This window comes from Asterias amurensis, chromosome 4, assembly GCF_032118995.1.
Source record: "Asterias amurensis chromosome 4, ASM3211899v1".
NCBI lineage: Eukaryota > Metazoa > Echinodermata > Asteroidea > Forcipulatida > Asteriidae > Asterias > Asterias amurensis.
The window spans coordinates 6,984,959-7,005,743 of record NC_092651.1 but is presented as its reverse complement, the minus strand read 5'-3'; the positions used below and the strand labels follow the sequence as shown (position 1 = coordinate 7,005,743).

At 38.5% G+C, this 20,785-nt stretch overlaps 1 protein-coding gene across 4 annotated transcripts in view; it reads left to right on the top strand.

Annotated features, from left to right (window-relative positions):
- Nucleotides 1-523: 523 nt before the first annotated feature.
- Nucleotides 524-20,785, top strand: part of LOC139936699 (amidophosphoribosyltransferase-like) — a 39,391-nt gene continuing 19,129 nt past the window's right edge. Inside the window, exons 1-3 of one of the 4 annotated variants that reach the window (XM_071931572.1) lie at nt 524-637; nt 17,406-17,610; nt 18,207-18,474. In XM_071931572.1, the coding sequence (XP_071787673.1) occupies nt 17,447-17,610; nt 18,207-18,474 (432 nt within the window). In that variant the 5' untranslated portion in view covers nt 524-637; nt 17,406-17,446. Of the gene's footprint in view, nt 755-17,381; nt 17,611-18,206; nt 18,475-20,785 lie in introns of all 4 variants that reach the window. The other 3 variants (XM_071931575.1, XM_071931573.1, XM_071931574.1) reach the window with 3 other exon arrangements.

The window sequence follows — 20,785 nt, the reverse complement described above, 5'->3', positions numbered from 1 at the left end:
ACGCGCGGCCGATCTAGTTATTCTATTTTATATCTATGAGCTGTATAGCCGAAGTCGTCATTTTGGACTCGGCCTTAGTGGGAGCGTTCGTTTAGCTTCCCTGGGTCTACCCCGTCGTGTGGCTTTTTTGTTTCTCCAGGAAGCAAGTGTGCAGATAATTACCCACGTTTGTCCTGGGAAAAAAAACCGCCATACACCGGGGTCGACCCAGGGGAGCTAAACGAACGCACCCATAATAGATATCCGCGCCTGGCGGCATGCTTGGGAAAACAACACTTTTTTGGTGTATTTTTCTGGGGTACAATTAGCAAAATATTTATAAACGGTTGACCTGCCAAAAGTTGAAAAGAAAAAGTTTAGTGGTCTAAGGTTTTCAAGGGAAGAGACTTGCTGTCTGTGACTTGTAATGATGTGCGCCCTCGTGTGTCAGTGAGTTTGTTGGTGATGATCGTCTTTTGCAGATAGACTGGTCCCCTGATGTGAGGACAAATTAAAGCACGTGTTATGTTATGGCAATTATTACGTGCTGAAGTCTTGCGTGCGCGCTTGCTGCATGCTCAGGATCGGATCGCATGCTGGGTAACACAACAATTCAAAGAAGATCGCGAATGATCGATGATTTTGAAAAGGCCGGTTGGTAAGTTGGTAAACCGAGAACAACCTGCAAGCACACACTTTAATTGTTTTTGATACTACATGTATACAAGTAGAACTAGCACTACGTACATACTTTGGGTAAAAGTTAACGTTGATTGTAAGTAAGATATCGTTTTGTTCTCTACTTTATTCTTTAAAATATCAAAATAACTTAATAATAAGGGAAAATGTGTGGTGAACACTGGAAGGTAGACCCAATGACTGGGGCGCTAGATTCCTTTTTTCGAAATTTTGACATTTCGAAAATGTCAAAATTATCGAAACGGGTCAACTCGTACCCAAGTCAACTCGTACCCAAAATATTGTACCCAAGTCAACTCGTACCCAAGTCAACTCGTACCCAAGTCAACCCGTACCCAAGTCAACTCGTACCGTCTAACGTACGTTGTATGCCGACGATACGGAGATTCCGTGTGGCGTGATTTTATAAGCGATGGGAAATAAAAGTGATGTTCTACTCACTTATTAATAATCATACCTTCTCACTAATTTCGTTTTGGAGTAACTATAGAATACAGGTACACTCGGAGCTCTATCTGCGCCTCCGCGGAGGCGGAGTCGCGGTCACGTACGTTTTAAGTAACTTGGTCATAGCATGGAGGAAGAAAATAGCTCTTTACTACTTGATTGTATTGAGTGCAATTGATGAATACAACAGATAAAATGTTAGGGTCGTAGGGAGTCAAAGTGTGATGTGAGTGGTGAGGTAGGTGAAGCAGCCGATAGAGGGCGTTTTAGGAAGACGTGCATTTGATGCAATCGTGAAGACGGGGAAGCTGGAGGCGTGGAGGCGCGGAGGCACGGAGTTGCGGTGTTGACAATGGCCGATAGAGGGCGTCTTTAGGAAGACGAGCATATGATGCAATCGTGAAGACGGGGAAGGTGGAGGCGCAGAGGCGCGGAGTCGCGGTGTTGACAATGGCCGATAGAGGGCGTCTTCAGGAAGACTAGCATATGATGCAATCGTGAAGACGGGGAAGGTGGAGGCGCGGAGGCGCGGAGTCGCGGTGTTGGCAATGGCCGATAGAGGGCGTTTTTAGGAAGACGGGCATTTGATGCAATCGTGAAGACGGGGAAGGTGGAGGCGCGGAGGCGCGGAGACGCGGTGTGGACAATGGCCGATAGAGGGCGTCTTTAGGAAGACGAGCATATGATGCAATCGTGAAGAAGGGGAAGGTGGAGGCGCGGAGTCGCGGTGTTGGCAATAGCATATGATGCAATCGTGAAGGCTTATTCCCCTTTTGAAATAATCCTGTAATGGGGTGAAGTGTATTATGGCTATAATAATAATTGTACGGAATTCGGGCTTTCTTTCCCTTTTTTAAATAATCCTCTAATGGGGTCAAGTGTATGAGGGCAATATTAATAATTGTACGGACATCGGGCTTTCTTTCCCTTTTTTAAATAATCCTCTAATGGGGTCAAGTGTATAAGGGCAAGTTAATAATTGTACGGAATTCGGGCTTTCTTTCCCTTTTTTAAATAATCCTCGAATGGGGTAAAGTGTATTGGGGCAATAATAATAATTGTACGGAATTCGGGCTTTCCATTTCCCTTTTGTTTAAACCCTCTAATAAGGTCAAATGTATGAGGGCAATATTAATTATTGTACGGAATTCAGGCTTTCTTTCCCTTTTTTAAATAATCCTCTATTGGGGTCAAGTGTATTAGGGCAATATTAATTATTGTACGGAATTCGGGCTTTCTTTCCCTTTTTTAAATAATCCTCTAATGGGGTTAAGTGTATTAGGGCAATATTAATTATTGTACGGAATTCAGGCTTTCTTTCCCTTTTTTAAATACTCCTCTATTGGGGTGAAGTGTATTAGGGCAATATTAATTATTGTACGGAATTCGGGCTTTCTTTCCCTTTTTTAAATAATCCTCTAATGTATTAGGATTCGGCCTTTAATTATTTCCCTTTTGGAAATAATCCTCTTTTGGGGTAATATGTAGTACGGCAATATTAATAGTTATTTAATTATTTGTACGGAGTTCCCATAATTATTGAAATAATCATCTAATGGTCTTGTGAGTTATCGTATAAAATAAATTGACAACACAGCTGCGCATTAGCTGAGCGCAGTTGTGTATTTTGGAGCCTAATGAGGGCGCTGTTGTGCATCTTTCAGAGTGCCCCCTAGGTTGCCAAATATTTATAGTTAAGCAACAGAGCGCGACCTCAACTCCAGTGTACTGTGTACGTATGAACGTCACCGCGACTCTGTCTCCGCGGAGGCGCAGTGGAAGCTTCGAAGTGTACCTGCATTCTATAGTTGTGCCTTCGTTTTTAATAATGCTTGATGTTCATTCGTCTTCTACTTTTTTTTTAGGTGTTCGGGCAATGGCCCGAACAACTCTTTGTTATTGTTTGTTTTTTTGTTTTTTTTTAGTTTTTCGTCTTCTTCTCAGAGTCGATTGTCCGCAAGATAAAGCAAAGTTGCGAAGGTTGCATAGAGTTGAAACTTTGCATGCAGGTAGACAACGACCAGTAGATTATTCTAAAGTTGTTACGTCACGATGACGTCATCAGTTGACGAGATACACTAATTCAAAGTTTATTATTTCAAAAAATCATAACTTTTGATCTACGTGAGGGATTTTTACAATCAATACATCATCGGAAAGGGCATTAAAAACTCCGTAAACGCCTCACAGACATGACCCCATTTTGATTTTGTCTTCCGGCTAAAAAGAGAGGTTGAAAATTTCAAAATTCATGTATAAAGAACTACAAAATTCCCCCATTGATTGCGCGTAAAGGTTTTACAATTACATGTACATGTACTTTGTCACCACGTGTAAGCATGCGGTGCATTGCGGTCACCACGTGTAAGTATGCGGTGCATTGAGGAGCATAGTCACGCTCTGCACCACGTGTTGATCGTTTTAGTCTGCGTTCGAGGCGTTCTCAACATAATGTCAGTTTTTTTCAAAAGTAATTCATTGGTTTCATCTACGACCATACTGCGTTGATAGCACCAAACCGAAGCCCTATAGCTACATCACAGATTCGATGGAGAGGATTGCAGCTAAAAGATCATAAGTGGGCGGAGCGGGTATTTGGTTATTTATCATAGCATGTCACTTTTTACTTTATCTGATGATAATCCATAACGTATTTCTTTCACCATTGCAAAAGTGCCAGCCCCATCCCTAGAAAAACTAGTCCAGGAGAGACTTGATGGGATGAACAAGAATTAAAGAAATTGGAAATCTCATTCTTTTCACTTTGAAAAACAAAACCACTTGTTTGTTTGTTCTGTAGTGCAGCATGGCAACACTAAATTTAAAAGATGTGTTAACTATTTTAATTTGTGGGTCAGTCCACCAATGGTTTTAAAACCATTGTTGTTACATGGTTTAAAACTATTGCAGGTTAAATATTTTGTAACATCTGTTTTATAGACACTTTTTGGTAATTGTCAAAGACCAGGGCCCAATTTCATAGAGCTGCTTAAGCACAAAATTTTGCTTAAGCAAAAAATTCATTGGTTAGTAAAATCAGATTACCGGCCAAGACTCCACTCAATTGTTATGCTAAGTAAACAACAGCTAAATACTAGTCATAAGCAATGTAAATGGCATGACATTTTGGCCAGTAACATGTGTAAAATAAGCGAGCTATTTTCGTGCTTAAGCAAATTTTTTGCTTAAGCAGCTCTATGAAATTGGCCCCAGTTTTCTCACTTTGAGTATCTCAACATTTATATGCACAAAATAACAAACCTGTGAAAATTTGAACTCAATTGGTCATCAAAGTTGCGGTAAAATAATGGAAAAAAAAAAACTTGTCACACAAAGTTGTGTGCTTTCATGTCTTGATTTCAAGACCTCAAATTCTAAATCTGAGGTCTCAAAATCACATTCGTGGAAAATTACTTCTTTCTTGAAAACTATGTTGCTTCCGAGGGAGCCGTTTCTCACAATGTTTTACACTATCAAAAGCTCTCCATTGCTTGTCACCAAGTAAGTTTTTATGCTAACAAAATTTTGAGTAATTACCAATAGTGATTATCTTGAAGATTGTTCATATCAGCCAAAATCACAACTATCAGCCAAAATTAACTCCCACTTTAATTTCCTAAATACATATACAGACTAGTTTCTATGACACTGCTCTAGAATTGCAAATAATAATAATATACATGCGTGTAATAACATGCGTTTATATAGCGCTTAATACAAGGTTTCTAAGCGCTGCAAGGGTCGTGGGTTCGAATACCACCCAAGTAATTTGTCTGTGATGTTTTTTTTCACAGATTTTTGAAAAGTACCAAAATACAGTGGCTCACACGCATCGATTTATATGGGTAAAACCAAAATAAATATTCATAATCCCTGATGCAAATAAAACATATTCTAAATCTTATATTGTTGTTATTCTTAATATTTTTGTGTGTAACGAACATTCACTATGTACAAACCAGCTACATACCCTCCCATGTCTCAATTGCAAAATTTAATGAGCTGAGCTTATAAACTAGTGTGGAGACACTCATACTAAAATATGCAACAAACAACAAGGGGAACAGATTGTGCGAGTTTTTAAAGTAGTTTGGGTTTGAACAATGGAAAAGTAATTGGAGTGAGAGTTGAGCAGCAACCTTAAGATTAGTGTACATGCACTCTAACAAAATGAGCTAGCCAGCACTATGTTGGCTGTGTCCCTATTAATCAATTTCTGATGACAAATAGGGACACCGCCAGCATGGGCTGGATAGCTCAGTTGGTAGAACACTTGTACGTTAATTCAGAGGTCATTGGTTCATGTCTCGCTGCGGTTAATTTCTCTTTGTTCAAACTCAAGCAACTAAACTATTTTAGAACATGTTTAAAAATTGCAATATTATTTGTAATAAGAGCCTTAGAGTTCTGAACCCAATATAAGCACCATTTGGTGCTAGAAACCTATCCCTTATTGACAAAACAAAACACATGGGATGAATCTACGGTTTATAGCACCAAGTCACCTATGCTGCCAAAAAAACATGCTGCCTATTATGCTGCATGCTGAAAAACTGTCATTATTGTGGATTTGCTCTGCTGCCAGCATGTCATCCCTGTAATCCATGAGCTGTGTGTGTGTGTGTGTGTGAGGCACCCATTTCACCTTCTAGTGCAAAACTTATTCTCCTCCAGCAGCGTTATATCCCTGCGATTTCTACATCTGCACCATGGCAAAACTTCTTGAGGGGGGAGCTTGGGGTTCATGGCTTGTGCTTGTTAGCTGCAGAATGCAATTGACATGCTGCAAGCTGCTGTCTCTACAGCTCTGCGGTTACATTTTCAACCTCCTTGGACGAGCGTTGAGATATTTCTGAAACGGTAGACACATATTATTGTTATTTACATTCAGGCATATTCATCCTAGGCTGTTTGACAATGTGTTGCCCTTGGGAAAACCAGACAATTGTGATAAGTGTACGATAGCCTTACACCATGTGTAGATCAGCCCTTCCACTATCTAAACTATTTTTTTTTCTTTTCCAAAATAACCAGTATATCATGCCTGCACTTGCTCTAAATGTTTATTTTATGTATTTATTTTGTGTTTGTATAAGCCCCAGTAAATATTTCCCTAATTTTTGGTTTGTAATTTTATGGTTTGATTCATAGTGTTTTTATGTGTATAAATATTATTTATTTTTCTCCCCCTTGCCTTGCTGTCTTTCTTCAATCAAGTTCAGTTAGTTTTCCATATACGTAAATATTGTTTTATTTTGATGAAATTCATCTATATATTTTCACAGAGTGATTCAGGTACATGCAGCTCCTGTAAACCATATAGACATATTTTAACTTGTCTTTGTACAGAAAAATAATAAACATTGACAAAATACCTGGATGTTGCTTTCTCTTCTTGAATTTGTTTCGCACAGCATCAGATTTGCCTGTTCTCCCCTCGCCTTCAGTTGTTTCTGAATCCGACTCCTGAAAAAATAGTGTAATTTAATTATAGTGCCCTATCCGTTTTCCATAATAAATTGCTGTAAACAATTTTTGTTTGTTTTTTGTAACATGTTTTCAGATTTACATTTAACTGACACATTTTGAATACATGTATAAGGGTAGTAAAATGTTCCTCACTTCCTTCCGGTCCTTTTGTTTGTCTTGTGCCACACACACTTGCATAAAATTGAAAAAAAAATTCTGCAAAGCACCCTTCCGTAGGAAAGCTCCTTGTGTTCCACTGTTTTCTGGCAAGTGTTCTTGCAACAAGCACATCAGAGTGACAGGCTTACCATGAACAGTGTATCATCTCCAATTCCGCCATCTTTGTATTCACGACGAACTAACAGAGGGTGTAAGTCACCCTCGCAGAACAGCGTAAACAACTTTATGAGCGAGAGGGCGCTATTGCAAAAACTGTTTTTTCTTTGACGATAGGGGGCCTTTAAGTCATGATTTTTGAAATTGGTAAAAATTGAGCAAATCTGCTGACTGGACCACTATTTCGCCCTTTACAATTCGAGCATGCTTTGTGACCCTCCGGCTCCGCCGTCGGCAGGAGGGTTACGTTATTGCAACTAGGGTACGAAGTGACTTTGGTACAAAGTGGCTTGGGTACGAAGTGACTTGGGTACGAAGTGACTTGGGTACGAAGTGACCGACATTCGTTGTATAATAATAATAAACAGCTTTTTATATAGCACCCTTAACCCTAAAAGGGTCCTGAGGCGCTTCACAGAGGTTGAAAACTATTCAGCTAATATAGACCAATTTCAAGCCATTATACACTTCTGGAACAGAACAAAAAATAAAAGTTCACAGATAACAAATAGCCTTCTCTTGAAATATTATTCCATGAAATGCTTTACTTTTCGAGAAAACATTAAAACAATATCAATTCTCGATAGCGAGAATTATAGATTTATTTAAAACACATGTCATGACACGGCGAAACGTGCGGAAACAAGGGTGAGTTTTCCTGCTATTTTCTCCCGACACCGATGACCGATTGAGCCTAAATTTCCACAGCCTGTTCGTTATTTTATATAAAAGTTGTGATACATGAAGTGTGGGCCTTGGACATAACTGTTTACCGAAAGTGTCCAATGGCTTTAAGAGAACCGGATTAAAAATGGTTAAGAAAATTACAAAAGACCAAAGTTAATTATTAAAAAGTTAAGCAAGTAAGAACAATTTAAGATTTAAACAGATTAAAAATTCTTAAGAAAATTAAAAATGACTACAACAGTGATAAAAATATAAATGGACAGTCTCAAATTGATGAAAGAGGCAGGCAGATTGAGAATCATTAAAAAGAGCAATGAATTAAAAATCATTAGCCCCATGATTTCATAATTAAAACAAAACCCAATTAATGAGTAAAAAGTAAAGTTTCAGTTTGAACTTAAAAATGTTCATAGATGATGCAAGCCTGATTGTTGAGGCAGTTTGTTCCATTCTGTTGGGACATTTTTTGTGGGAAGGGCAGCTTCCATGAATGAACGGTGTCTATAGGCAGTACGGGGTCGTCGAGTCTGTGGTTTATATAAGTTCTGGGTTGATGAACGAAGCGACAAGGAGAATGTGGCGTAATGAGTTCTCTTACGAAGAAGGGGTGTGCCATTTAGTGTATTGAATGTCAGCAGATTGATCCTAAATATGATTCTCTGGCGGATGGGGAGCCAATGAAGCTGTCTCATTACATCAGTTGTATTCATGTTTACGAGTTACCAGTCTGGCAGTGGTATTCTGGACTCTTTGGAGTTTTGTGATCTGGGAGTCAGGTAACCTGTAGAGAAGTCACAAGTGAATTACACTGATCCAAACGCGAGGTGACATATTGTGTGGACAAGTTTTTCTGTTGTGTCTTGATCAAGATAATGTCTAATTCTTCCTATATTACTATTAATTGCATATGTTGTGTTATGACAAATGATGTTAACATGCTCTGACATACAAAGCTGGTCATCTAAGACTACTCGAGCAGAAGAAGCTGGTTTGACAGTTGAGTCTCCTACTTTTATTCCAGTTATACTGTCTTTTTCAAATTTCGCGATGTGACATGAAGTACTTTAGTGTTGCTATCGTTGAGCAGCAATTTGTTGTGAATTGTCCAAGATTTTATTTCGGCAAGGCACTGTTCAATTTTTGCGATGCAACAATTTCTGTTGGCAGGTTTCATGGAGATGTGCAGTTGGGTGTCATCTGCATATGTCATACACTGAATTCCATTGATAGAACTTATGTCTTCAATCGGTGCACTATAAAGAGTGGAACACCATAGTTAAGAGGAAGCAATTCAGATAGGGTGCAATTCTCAAGATAGGATGAAAACCAACTTAGCACTTTGTCAGTTATACCATATCTCTCCTCCAGGCGAGCAATCAACAGTTGGTGATCTATCGTGTCGAATGCGACAGAAAAGTCTAGAAGAACAAGTATTGCCTCATCACCCAGGGCTGTCTCAAGTCTGAAGAAGACCATTGCAAACGCGAAGAAGAGCAGTCTCTGTACTGCGGTAGGCAGATTGGTTGTTTTCTCAAAGCCCAACGTTCTCTTTCAGGTAGGTTTGGAGTTGCTCTGAACATGCTCTGACATACAAAGCTGGTCATCTAAGACTACTCGAGCAGAAGAAGCTGGTTTGACAGTTGAGTCTCCTACTTTTATTCCAGTTATACTGTCTTTTTCAAATTTCGCGATGTGACATGAAGTACTTTAGTGTTGCTATCGTTGAGCAGCAATTTGTTGTGAATTGTCCAAGATTTTATTTCGGCAAGGCACTGTTCAATTTTTGCGATGCAACAATTTCTGTTGGCAGGTTTCATGGAGATGTGCAGTTGGGTGTCATCTGCATATGTCATACACTGAATTCCATTGATAGAACTTATGTCTTCAATCGGTGCACTATAAAGAGTGGAACACCATAGTTAAGAGGAAGCAATTCAGATAGGGTGCAATTCTCAAGATAGGATGAAAACCAACTTAGCACTTTGTCAGTTATACCATATCTCTCCTCCAGGCGAGCAATCAACAGTTGGTGATCTATCGTGTCGAATGCGACAGAAAAGTCTAGAAGAACAAGTATTGCCTCATCACCCAGGGCTGTCTCAAGTCTGAAGAAGACCATTGCAAACGCGAAGAAGAGCAGTCTCTGTACTGCGGTAGGCAGATTGGTTGTTTTCTCAAAGCCCAACGTTCTCTTTCAGGTAGGTTTGGAGTTGGCTCATGGCAACACGCTCAACAAGTTTTGAATCAAACCGGAGATTCGATATAGGACGATAGTTGTTCATGTCCTTATAGTCTAGAGATGGTTTCTTGATGAGTGGTTTCACACAGGCCAACCTGTAGTACATCAGAAGCGGCGCTGGCAAAGGATCTAGGTCGCAGATTTTGTTGGACGACTTTGTCACAAAAACGCAAACTTCATCCTCAGAAACCTCCTGAAATTGAACAAGGGATGAGTTACATCTGGTTAACACACTGACGAATGGAGCAGTCATGGAGGCAACATCTAGAGCTGTTCTTAGTTTATGAATATTTTAAACAAAGAAGTTGATAAACCCGTTTGCAAGCTCTTCAGCAGACAAAGTCCCTGATGGCAATAATGATGGAGTTTTAGTGACAGACAGTTTATCAATGACACTGAACAGTTGGTTCTGGTCACAGTTAGTTATGACGGATCTGTGCTATCTTGTCTTGGTTCTTTGAAGTAGTTTCTTGTAGTCAGAGCAACTCACGTGAAAAATCTGCCTACATGTATGTAGGAACTTCCAAACCCGATGATTTCCACTTTCTTTCACATGAGCGTTTTTCCCTCTTTGCTTTCCGGAGCGTTTCATCATACCATTGAGTATGAGGGCGAAGACTTATTGTACAGGTTTTCTCGGGAGCATGTTTCTGAAGAATGTTGCCAAGCACACTATGATATTGATCAGCAAGTGCGGTAAGCTCATCAGCTGGAGTCAGGATCAACGGTGAGTTGACAACATCATACCTGAGCGCATTAACATCAGGGTTCTTTAACTGCCGATGACGGATGGTGGACTTGATCGCATTGGGTCGTGTCATATTAAGTTCACCTTTGACTGCGAAGTGATCGAATGGAAGACCATGGAGTACTGCTGTCTTTGACAGTAAATTTTCAGTATCTCGAGAAATGATGAGATCAAGGGTGTGTTGTTGTTTGTTGATCCAGTCACATGCTGAAGAAGACCTGCTGATCCTACATGTAGTAGATCAACCATGTGTAAAGCATCACGGTCAGTGCCACTATCCGTGTGAACATTAAAGGGCCCAGCAAATAAAACGGGACATTGGACGATGGAAATTGTCTCTAACAGCCTTGCAAATTCGCTGAGGAAAAATGAGCAATTGTTCTTGTTATGCTTTGATCGATGACAGGTCTATAAACAGACAGCAGTTTGAGCAGTAGCTGGCCATTTGAAGACACAGAAAGGTCCATGAGTTCAAACGAAGAAAACAATTCTGTTTGATTCTGCGTGACTTCAAGCCTTTCATGGACTTAGCATTCCATGTGGCAAACCGAACCTTTGGGACATTATCGGGCTGCGAAATGCCAATGCCATTTGGACATGGTGGAGTAATAGGAACTTTCACTAGTTGGGCAATTCGAGTGTGACTGACATTACATTTTTTACTAATTTTGAATATCTAATCAGCTCTCATGTCTAAACAATGACAACTATCTAAACCATGTTTGGCATGGGAAATACTAGGACCTAAATAAACGATACAGCAATGAAACTTTGAAATTTCATGTTCAGCTTTTCCAACTATAGGGGGGTCGTTAACTGCCGTGACTTACATTACAAAAAGCGACGCAACCAAAAAGTGTTGATATGTTTTAAAAATTTCCCTTCAAGTTAAAAGTGCTAAACAGATCTAAATCTATATTAACATTATATCTGATAGGGTTACCAAAACTTGTAGTTAGATGGGAAAAATTATTCATGAATTTTGTGATAATTATGCAAATTAACCTCCGTGACTGAAAATTACCGTGACTGACATTACACTTTCATAACATCTGCTGGAATAACAGTAGCAACAATTTAACAAAACAAAATTAAAAATTCTGTCCACAAGAGAAGTGAGATGAACTGTTTAATTCTATATTAAGGGAATAACTTGTTAGATGTTTAAAGGTTGAAACATGCATTAATTGTGATAAAATGTATTATAAAAGAGCTAAACAATAAGCTGCTATTTGGAATTTTTGAATTGGGATAAAATTTTTATTTAAAAAAAAAGACACGTGAAGGAAGAGATGGGTGCTCCCTTTTTAAGTAAAACAAACTCTGTCAGTATGATAACAATTGTGTAAATGTAGCTTTTCACATGCATGAAAAGTTTAAAACTGCTAGTTCAACTATTTCAGAATTTTCAAGCATTGTTTTTTTTAAACATGTCTGCTATAAACACACGCTTACTATATTGCAATCAAAACATTTACATGGACTTTTACACCCTAGCCAGTAAGCAATATTCTGTACGATTCTATTTATTTTATTTGCTCAATTTGCAAAACACCATGTGGTATCTACAGTACTTTAACTATTGCTAAGAAAATTGTGTAGTTAACGAGCCAATCTATAAAATCTATAAAAATATGTACCATATGAAATCACAAAAAAATTGAGCACTAACATTGTCAGATGATGGTCAGGTTCCAAGCTATTGGCTGCATTGTTATCAGGCCTTGAACATGTTGAACTTTGCTCTTGAAGGGGGACTGCAATTTTCCTCATGTAAGGGGCACTCTGCGACGAAATTGAAATTTTGTACTTAAACTTTGGAGAAGGGCACCAATGCAAAAGCACAGGGCATCGCGGCAATTGCTGTGGGTGGAGTGGGTATTTTGAGACCTGTGTTTTGTAAATCTTGACATAATTTAAGGTTGAACCAACCATGGAGTTCCTCCATGAACCAACCAACACCACTTTGTAATCTCCACCTTGGTGGAGTAGCAGTAGATCAGTTAGCATTTACTTTGCACACATTCAAGTACTATGGGTCGTATGAATAAAAAGTAGTATTTACTGACAAGTACTAGCAAAAAGTAAAAGCATAAACTTCCAAGTAGAAGCATTCAGTAAAAGCATCTTCTGAATTCCGTATGAATAAACCTATTCTTTTACTGCAAAGTATTCACTTAATGCTTTGGAGTAAATACTTCTGATATACCATGGCTGAATGGCTCTTTAACAAAAGGTTTCCTTTGTATTACAACTCCCATTCACGTCTACGTACGCGCTCACACACACACAGCTTAAGCAGCATTTGATTTAATAATAGAAACATAGAAATCTTCAAGTCAGCCATGAGGTTTTTATTCTGACAACATTTTGATGAAGACGACTCATCTGGACACCCAAACGTTTTTGTTAAGGTTTTGAAACTTTCAGTGCTATATAGAGAAGATGAGAGCTGGATATGAGCATAGCTATTTAATTTAAACTTAGAAGTTTTAATAGTAACACGAACAACATTCTATTGAAATGCATTTAATTGTTTAAAAAATTACCTTTTCTGAGCCTTAATGACCGAGGCATTCATTTCTGAGCCGAAAAATTGCTTTATATCTTTAAAAAAGCTTGCTTTACTGATACAAAACATTTTTTTACAAACGGTGTTATTTTATCCTCAGCAAAAATATAAACAAACTTGTTTAAAAGCAGTTTGAGTTTGTGTGCATTGTTTCTTGTCATATCTTCCCCTCACTTCCGTCACAAGGTACAAATACAGGACATACAGGTTGGGGATGCTCATGTTCAACCAAGCTCAGATGCCCGCAACCTAGGCGTGCTTTTTGACCAAAGCATGGATCTCAAGAAGCACGTCTCTAATACCTGTCGGACCTCTTGCATGTTCCTTAGGCGTATAGCTGCAATTTGACACTTACTCACTACTAGCGCAGCAGAACAGCTTATTCATGCTTTCATCACTAGTAGGCTTGACTTCTGTAATAGTCTCCTGGTCGGGCTTCCTAAAAACACACTTCATCGCCTACAATCTGTCCAAAATGCCGCAGCAAGATTACTGACCGGTACCAAAATATCTTCACACATCTCTCCTATTTTACACAATCTCCACTGTTTACCCATTCATTCCAGAATCCAATACAAGATCATCCCTCTGACATTCAAGGCTCTCCATGGACTATCCCCTACCTACATATAGAACATGATTCGGCCCCGTAGTGCCAGGCCGGGTCTGAGGTCATCTGGCAGCATGCTCTATGTTCCTCTGACCCGTTTATCCAGCTATGGGGACAGGGCATTCAGTAACATTTCACCACGCCTCTGGAACTCTCTGCCTCAACATCTCAAGGACACACATGACATCTCTCGATTCCAACATTCTCTCAAAACCCATCTCTTGTGATTAGCCTTTGCAGATATTGAGTGAAGTTTTCTTCTTGTTCTTTGACCAGCGCCTTTGAATTTTCCACAGATTTAGTGCGCTTTATAAATGCTGTATTATTATTATTATTATTATATGTCTATTTAATATTTCAGTGATGTCTTTCATTTGGACTAAAACATTTATCCTGTGAGGAACATTCATAAACACCGTCATTTCTTCAGATAAGCCTTTTACTTCTGTGTCCAAGGTAGCTCTGGAGCTACCTTGAAAAATGACCAGTACTTACTAGCATTTTGTAGTATTTTCTCCTTTTTATTCATGTGAAAGTAAGTAAGTGCTAAAAAGAAAAGGATTTACTTTTCATTAAAAGTAGATACTTAGCATTTTAGTAAATACTTTCCAGTAAAAGCTTTTACTTCCTTTTATTCATATGGATGGTAGTAAACACTTGAAATTTTCAAGTAAAAGAAAATATTAGGTTTTATGCATATGACCCAATGGGTCATATGCATAAAAACTAGTAATTTTCAAGTAAAAGAAAATAGAAATAGATCCAAGAGCATTGTTTCAGGATTATATAGCTTCATTTTAGTTGCATTGTGAGTAAAAAACAAGTTATTAGTCCATCCAATGTTCAAAATCTTTTTCATTAGCTTGTGTAATAACGTGACTGACATTTCATTGACGTGACTGACATTAAATGTAACTGACGTTACACTTTTGTTTAAATTAATAAAATAATTTAAACAATAATTATTTACCTGTTTGATAACATTGTTGCTTTACCCTGACCCCCTACTAAGAAAATAATGAAGGGCAGATTTTAATTGCTACCATGTAGGCCTATACTTTTATGACAAAAATCTTCATTTTTTGTGACTAACATTACACTTAGCCTAACAAAAGCATTCATTCGACGGCACTTACTAGGTATCTAACATTAGTTATATATTAGTTAAAGTTGTTTTCCTAAAGATAAACACTGAGAGTTGTTATTTTTACCAAACAAAATAAAATGAGTGCCTTTGGATTAATGAAATTTACAAAAAGAAATAAATCATGTGTTCTTACCTTTGATTGGTGCCATTTAACGTAGCGTCAACTTCAGAATGCTGTAACTTTCAAAATATTTGGTCTGGATAATTTTTTTTTTCAATCCTAGAAACTTCAAAATATACTCTATCAATTTTGCAAAAGATGTTTGAGAAAAAAAGCATTTTGAAATTTTGACCCTCGTGTCGCACTTGCGTGGAATTGCCCAGTTGTTGTTGTCTTGGTGACGAGACGCCAGGCGAAGCAGGCAAACACTTCCTATCACACAAAGGTCGATTGATGACAATATCTTTAATTGTTTGATTATCTTTGCAACTTCGATAACCACGCTTTGTTAGTCTGGCAATCTTGAGCTCTCTTAACCTTGTCCAAAGCTGGTGACCGATACAGCCATTGTGTTTATCACAGTTTAAGTTCCAACAATGTCGAGTTGCTATATCGTCAGCATTTTTCAGGAAGGGCCAAAAAGTCCCCCGGGACAGCCAAATATGTTTAGCTAATTTGGAAACTACTAGTTGGTAGACTGTTCGAAATTTAATCTTGGAATTTTTTACATGTCAGGGAAGAAGAGATCCTAAATCATACAAATCTTCTTTTTGTGAAAACGTTACAAAACATGGTTAGCATGCAGCACATCATGTATAAACTTTTTGGCTGTTCGTAAAAACGCAAAAGCCAGAGCACCCACTTTTGGCACCGTGCCAAGGGATAATTCCACGCGGTAGAGCAATACACTTTTCTGCACTTCGTGAAAACGCAATTCCGGGTGTTGCTTATTTTTTTGTCCTTTTAAGTTTTTGGCTCTTCGTGAAAACGCAAAAGCCGGCGCGCTCATGATTGGCACTTTGCCAGCTGTGTAATCAACGTGGTAAGGTTTTTGGCTCTTCGTGAAAACATAATTCCAGGTTCTTGAGGTTTTTGTCATTCATCAAATCAGTGTAATTAAGAAACTAGAAAATTTTGAGACCTATAACTTCGTAAATAGTTAGATCCCGATCAAAATAGTCAAATCCACCAAAAAAATCAAAATAAGTTTTTTATCGATTCTTAAGGTTTTTGGCCTTTCGTGAAATTGCTGACGATATAGAATAGACGGGGTTTCATGGTTGATTGAATAAAGACAGTTTTTCGTCCGGGGAGTAGGCTTGAAGTCAATAGGAATGTTATGTTACGTAACCCTGATGCCTTTTTTAACTCTGATGCGATGCGGGTATCTGTTTTTATCGGAGTATAGTATATCCAGATCAAGAATGTCACAACAAATAGCAGAAATATCACTAAGGCAAGTACATAAAGTTCACATTGAAAATCGCTGTTGTCTAAAATTACGATGAAAACTATCACAATTACAAGGAGATTCATAATGACAGTGTACTTACAAAATCGATGCTACAGTTTAAAATCAAATAGAGTCCTCGTTTCACTAACAAAAAATAACAGTTTCTGGCAGAGCGAGATGAGAGTGCTACCTGACGAGGGCGCAACCAAAACACTTGTGTATGAAGATGTCAGCTCAGGTCTCAACTCGACCGTTCAGACAACTCCAGGGTTTAGACAACTCGACTTTCTTGTTTGAGACAACTACACAGATGGTCAAGACAAGTCAAAGTCGACAGTTTAACCAACGGTCGACATCCGTCATATCCGTTACTGACATTTACACCAATTTCCTGTATAGATAGTACAGTGTACGACGGAGTGAACTATCTGCTCAGTTGCATTTTGTGTTAAATATTTTCTTACTTTGCCTATTTTGCAAATGTGAAATGTCGTAGTTCGTGCAATACTAGATATATTCGAACTACTGTATATTGTGTCATAAGTCGAATATCACACCAAGATTACGAGCTTTGGTAACAGCGGTAAATAATAACCTGGTACTCATAATCACATCGCTCTCATTGCATTTTTTCCCCCCAATTGTGCGTCTCAGATCGTAGAATAGAAAAACATTTTTTTTGCAAAAGAAGTTTTTTATACAATCGAACCTCAAATCACGAACCGGTACAAATGGTTGTTGATAAAAAAAGTACCAAGTTGTGTGCTTTCATATGCCTTAAATTTGAGACCTCAGCTGACGTCTCAAATTCAATTCAAACATTTTATTTAGAAATTACTTCTGTCTCAAAAACAACGTTACTTCAAGTAAGTTTTTACGCTAGCAATTATATTGAGTAATTACCAACAGTGTCCGGGACTTAATATCTTATTTATTGTACTCCTTGTACATTCAACTATTTCACGATTAGTCACACACAAGGATAGTTTCTGACCCCTTAAAAAACGTTCACACTGTTGTACTTTTTAGCCTCTTCTCTTTTTCTCTGAAACAGTGTTTGTGTCAAATGCATTTGCAGAGAGATTGAACGACTGAGCTGGCTGTATTTCTTGTGAAAACATGGCCAATAGTAGTATTCAGCAGACATCTGAACTACAAACATCAGAAGATGTAGGACTCAGAGAGGCATGTGGAGTTTTTGGATGTGTTGCTACAGGAACTTGGCCTGCACAGCTTGATGTAGCTCACATTATATCTTTAGGACTGATCGGTTTGCAGCATAGGTAAGGTTTTGTTGTAAAATCCTGTAAGCAGTCCTTGGCAATGAGTGAAATTCACTTCTAGAGTAGCTGTGTTCCAGAGATTGTTTAATTACCATGAGGACACTTTGCAAGAGGGGTGACCGTAGATACGCAAGGACTGTGGGTTGTAGGGAGGTGGGAATGATTACTTGATTGACGCGCTTTATAGTAGTTACATGTAAACAAGGCTGATAGTGACGCCAAAGAATACCATCAACTACGTTGAGTTTATGGAAACTTATCCAACCTTGGTTTTTGTATTGTCGTGTTATAAAAAGGGTTTTAAACAACGTTTTTCTCGTAACAGGCCACCCAAATTACCGCATTATAACCGTGTTCTCGCTACTACCAAGCTAGTATAATCCATATTTTAATAATAATAATAACTTTCGATTTATATTTTAATGCATAAAACACGCACGCGGCAGTTCAGGACCGGCAAAAAACCTTGTATTAACTGGAACCTTGTAACATTGAGCTTGTTATTTTAACGGAAGTGGACTGTATATCAAACATCTTTAACATCATTTTCAATATACATGTAGTTGACAATATGCTTTTTGATCGTATTCTTACAGGGGCCAGGAAAGTGCTGGTATTGTGACAAGTCATGGTGGTACTTCATCATTCCGTAAACACAAAGGCATGGGTTTAGTTAGTCAAATCTTTAATGAAGACAACCTTAACAAGCTCCATGGTAATCTAGGCATTGGCCACACACGCTATTCTACAGCAGGAACATCCGATCTTATTAACTGCCAACCATTCAATGTGGAAACATTACATGGTTGGATTGCTGTAGCACACAACGGAGAACTAGTGAATGCAAATAAACTAAGGGAAAATGTAAGTACACTTTTTTTTTAGATTTGCTGTACAGAGAGTCCTTGTTTACTATATATTTTTCTGCAGAAAGTCTACAGTTTCACCAGCATATTGGGTGTTCAAGGAGTGACAAAGTCTGCAAACGGCATGAGTTTGTGCACACTATCCCATTCTAATCGCATATTTAGAACTCGAAAAACAAACTTTGAGGGCGGTTGCCTGCGGTATTTGGATTAAGTGGGATGGGCGGCTGCTTGCTATGCGTGCTATTTAAATGGTTGATACTGTGCAGCACACACTAGGTTGACAAACTGCCAGTGCTAATGCAAACCTTGTAATGTACCGTGGATGTACAATAGATTACATGTATAGTATGGAAATATTGACTGCTATGAGGGGCACAGTTAAAACAATGATTATGCCCGAAGCGAAGCTGAGGGCATAGTCATGGTTTTGACATCACCGAAGGCCTATAATTTCAACTGTCCCCCGAATAATAAGCAGTCAATATTACTTTTATATACCAAACAATATAGATTCTTCTAATCTGATTGGTTAAAAGATGTCATGAACTGGGCCTTGATTTTGAAGTGTATACAAAAAAGTGTAACTAATAACTTACCAAAATCATGTCTTTCATTTCGCATGAAGATACCAACAATGTTGGTAACAGTTAAAATCCAACACGGGTAAAAAATATACCAATCCAACTGGGATAACAGTTAAAATCCAACATCAGTCAACGTCAACAGAAACATATTTACATGTGGTTGTCAACGAGATGAAATCTTGCTTCAGCCATTTTACGTTGCGAGTTTGACATGAACACAAACAACCAAATTTCCCACACAAACTACGTTGAAAGGTTGTCTGCGAAAAAAAGGTCACAGCTATAGTTAATGTAGTTCGCGCCGTGACACGACAAACGTACACAACGCATACACACACACATGCGCGACCTACATGTAGGAATACATTGTGTTGAGACTGATCCATTATTTCCAGGGCGGGCATAGTCGATTGACTGCCCCGGGCATAGTCAAATGTGACGTCATCTTGAAAGAAAAAGCGGGCATAGCTATTTCCATGACTCCCTTTTTAACCAATCAGATTAGAGGATTCTATATGTGAGGTATATAAAATACAAATATTGACTGCTTCGAGTGCTATGGTTAAACTATGATTCCCGAGGTGATTCCCGGAGCATCCTATTTTCCCGAGGTGAAGCCGAGGGAAAATAGAACGCTACGGGGATCACCGGGCCCTGTCTTGATTGCTTGTTGTATAAGGGGATGCGGAGGGGGACCAGCTTCAGTTCACGCAATCAATAGGAAAAATTATTATTGTTTGTTGTCTGCTGCAGAGTTGCATGCCTAAATTCAGCAGTGTGGTGAGGGTGGCAGCTTGTAGTGCACGATGTAGTGCACGATAAAACGTTGAACATCTGCCATGTCTCCTCCAAAATACATTTGTAATTAATTGTTTTCCCCAAGTGAGATTTAGACTATGGAAACAATTAAATATCTACATGTACAGCTATTAAAAACTGTCTGGGCACCTTTTTGTAAAAATCCTTGAATGTAATACTCTTTTTGTTCAATTAACATTGCACTTACACACGACTTACCGTAATTTTTTGGATTATTTTATTATAGACCGCGGTTTATAGGTTGATATTTGGCCCTTTTTAAAAGTTCCTAGGGTTTATGCGCCGAGCGGCTCATATGCTGACAATTAATATTGAAGAAGAAAGAAACAGCGTACATTTTTTAAAAGAAACATCGTTTGATAAAATCTTCTAGAACAAAAATACAAAACAGACAGGAAATATCATACACCGTCGCACCAAACTCACTCTGAAAATTCTTTAAAAAGAAATGATTATGAACGACTCCAGCAACCTTTTTTACCATTACAAGGCCATGACTTGATTTTATTCCCAAATGAATGGGTCATAAAAAGTCCTTTTTCTACTCCGTATTTGATACATCTAATCGACAAGATCGTTTTTTGTCAATTTTTATGAACACTTTGAACGTCAAAATGATGTTAGTCCAGCGACTTTGCATAACAGCAAATTGGAAAAAATTGTCATCCTCGGAACAGTGTCACCATATACATGTAGTGGGGTCGAGCGCAAGGCAAGATCGTGAGTACGAGGATAGCTGCAAGAGAAATATAGTCGGGTTGCCCTTCCACACAGAGAAAAAACACATGCTAAGTGTCACTGCCAAATTGCTTACTTCTGGGTACCTTCTGCCATGTACAGATTGGTGTATGTTTTTTTTTGTAAATTTCCTCTGTGAAAAAGCAAGATGGCGGCGACAGTTTT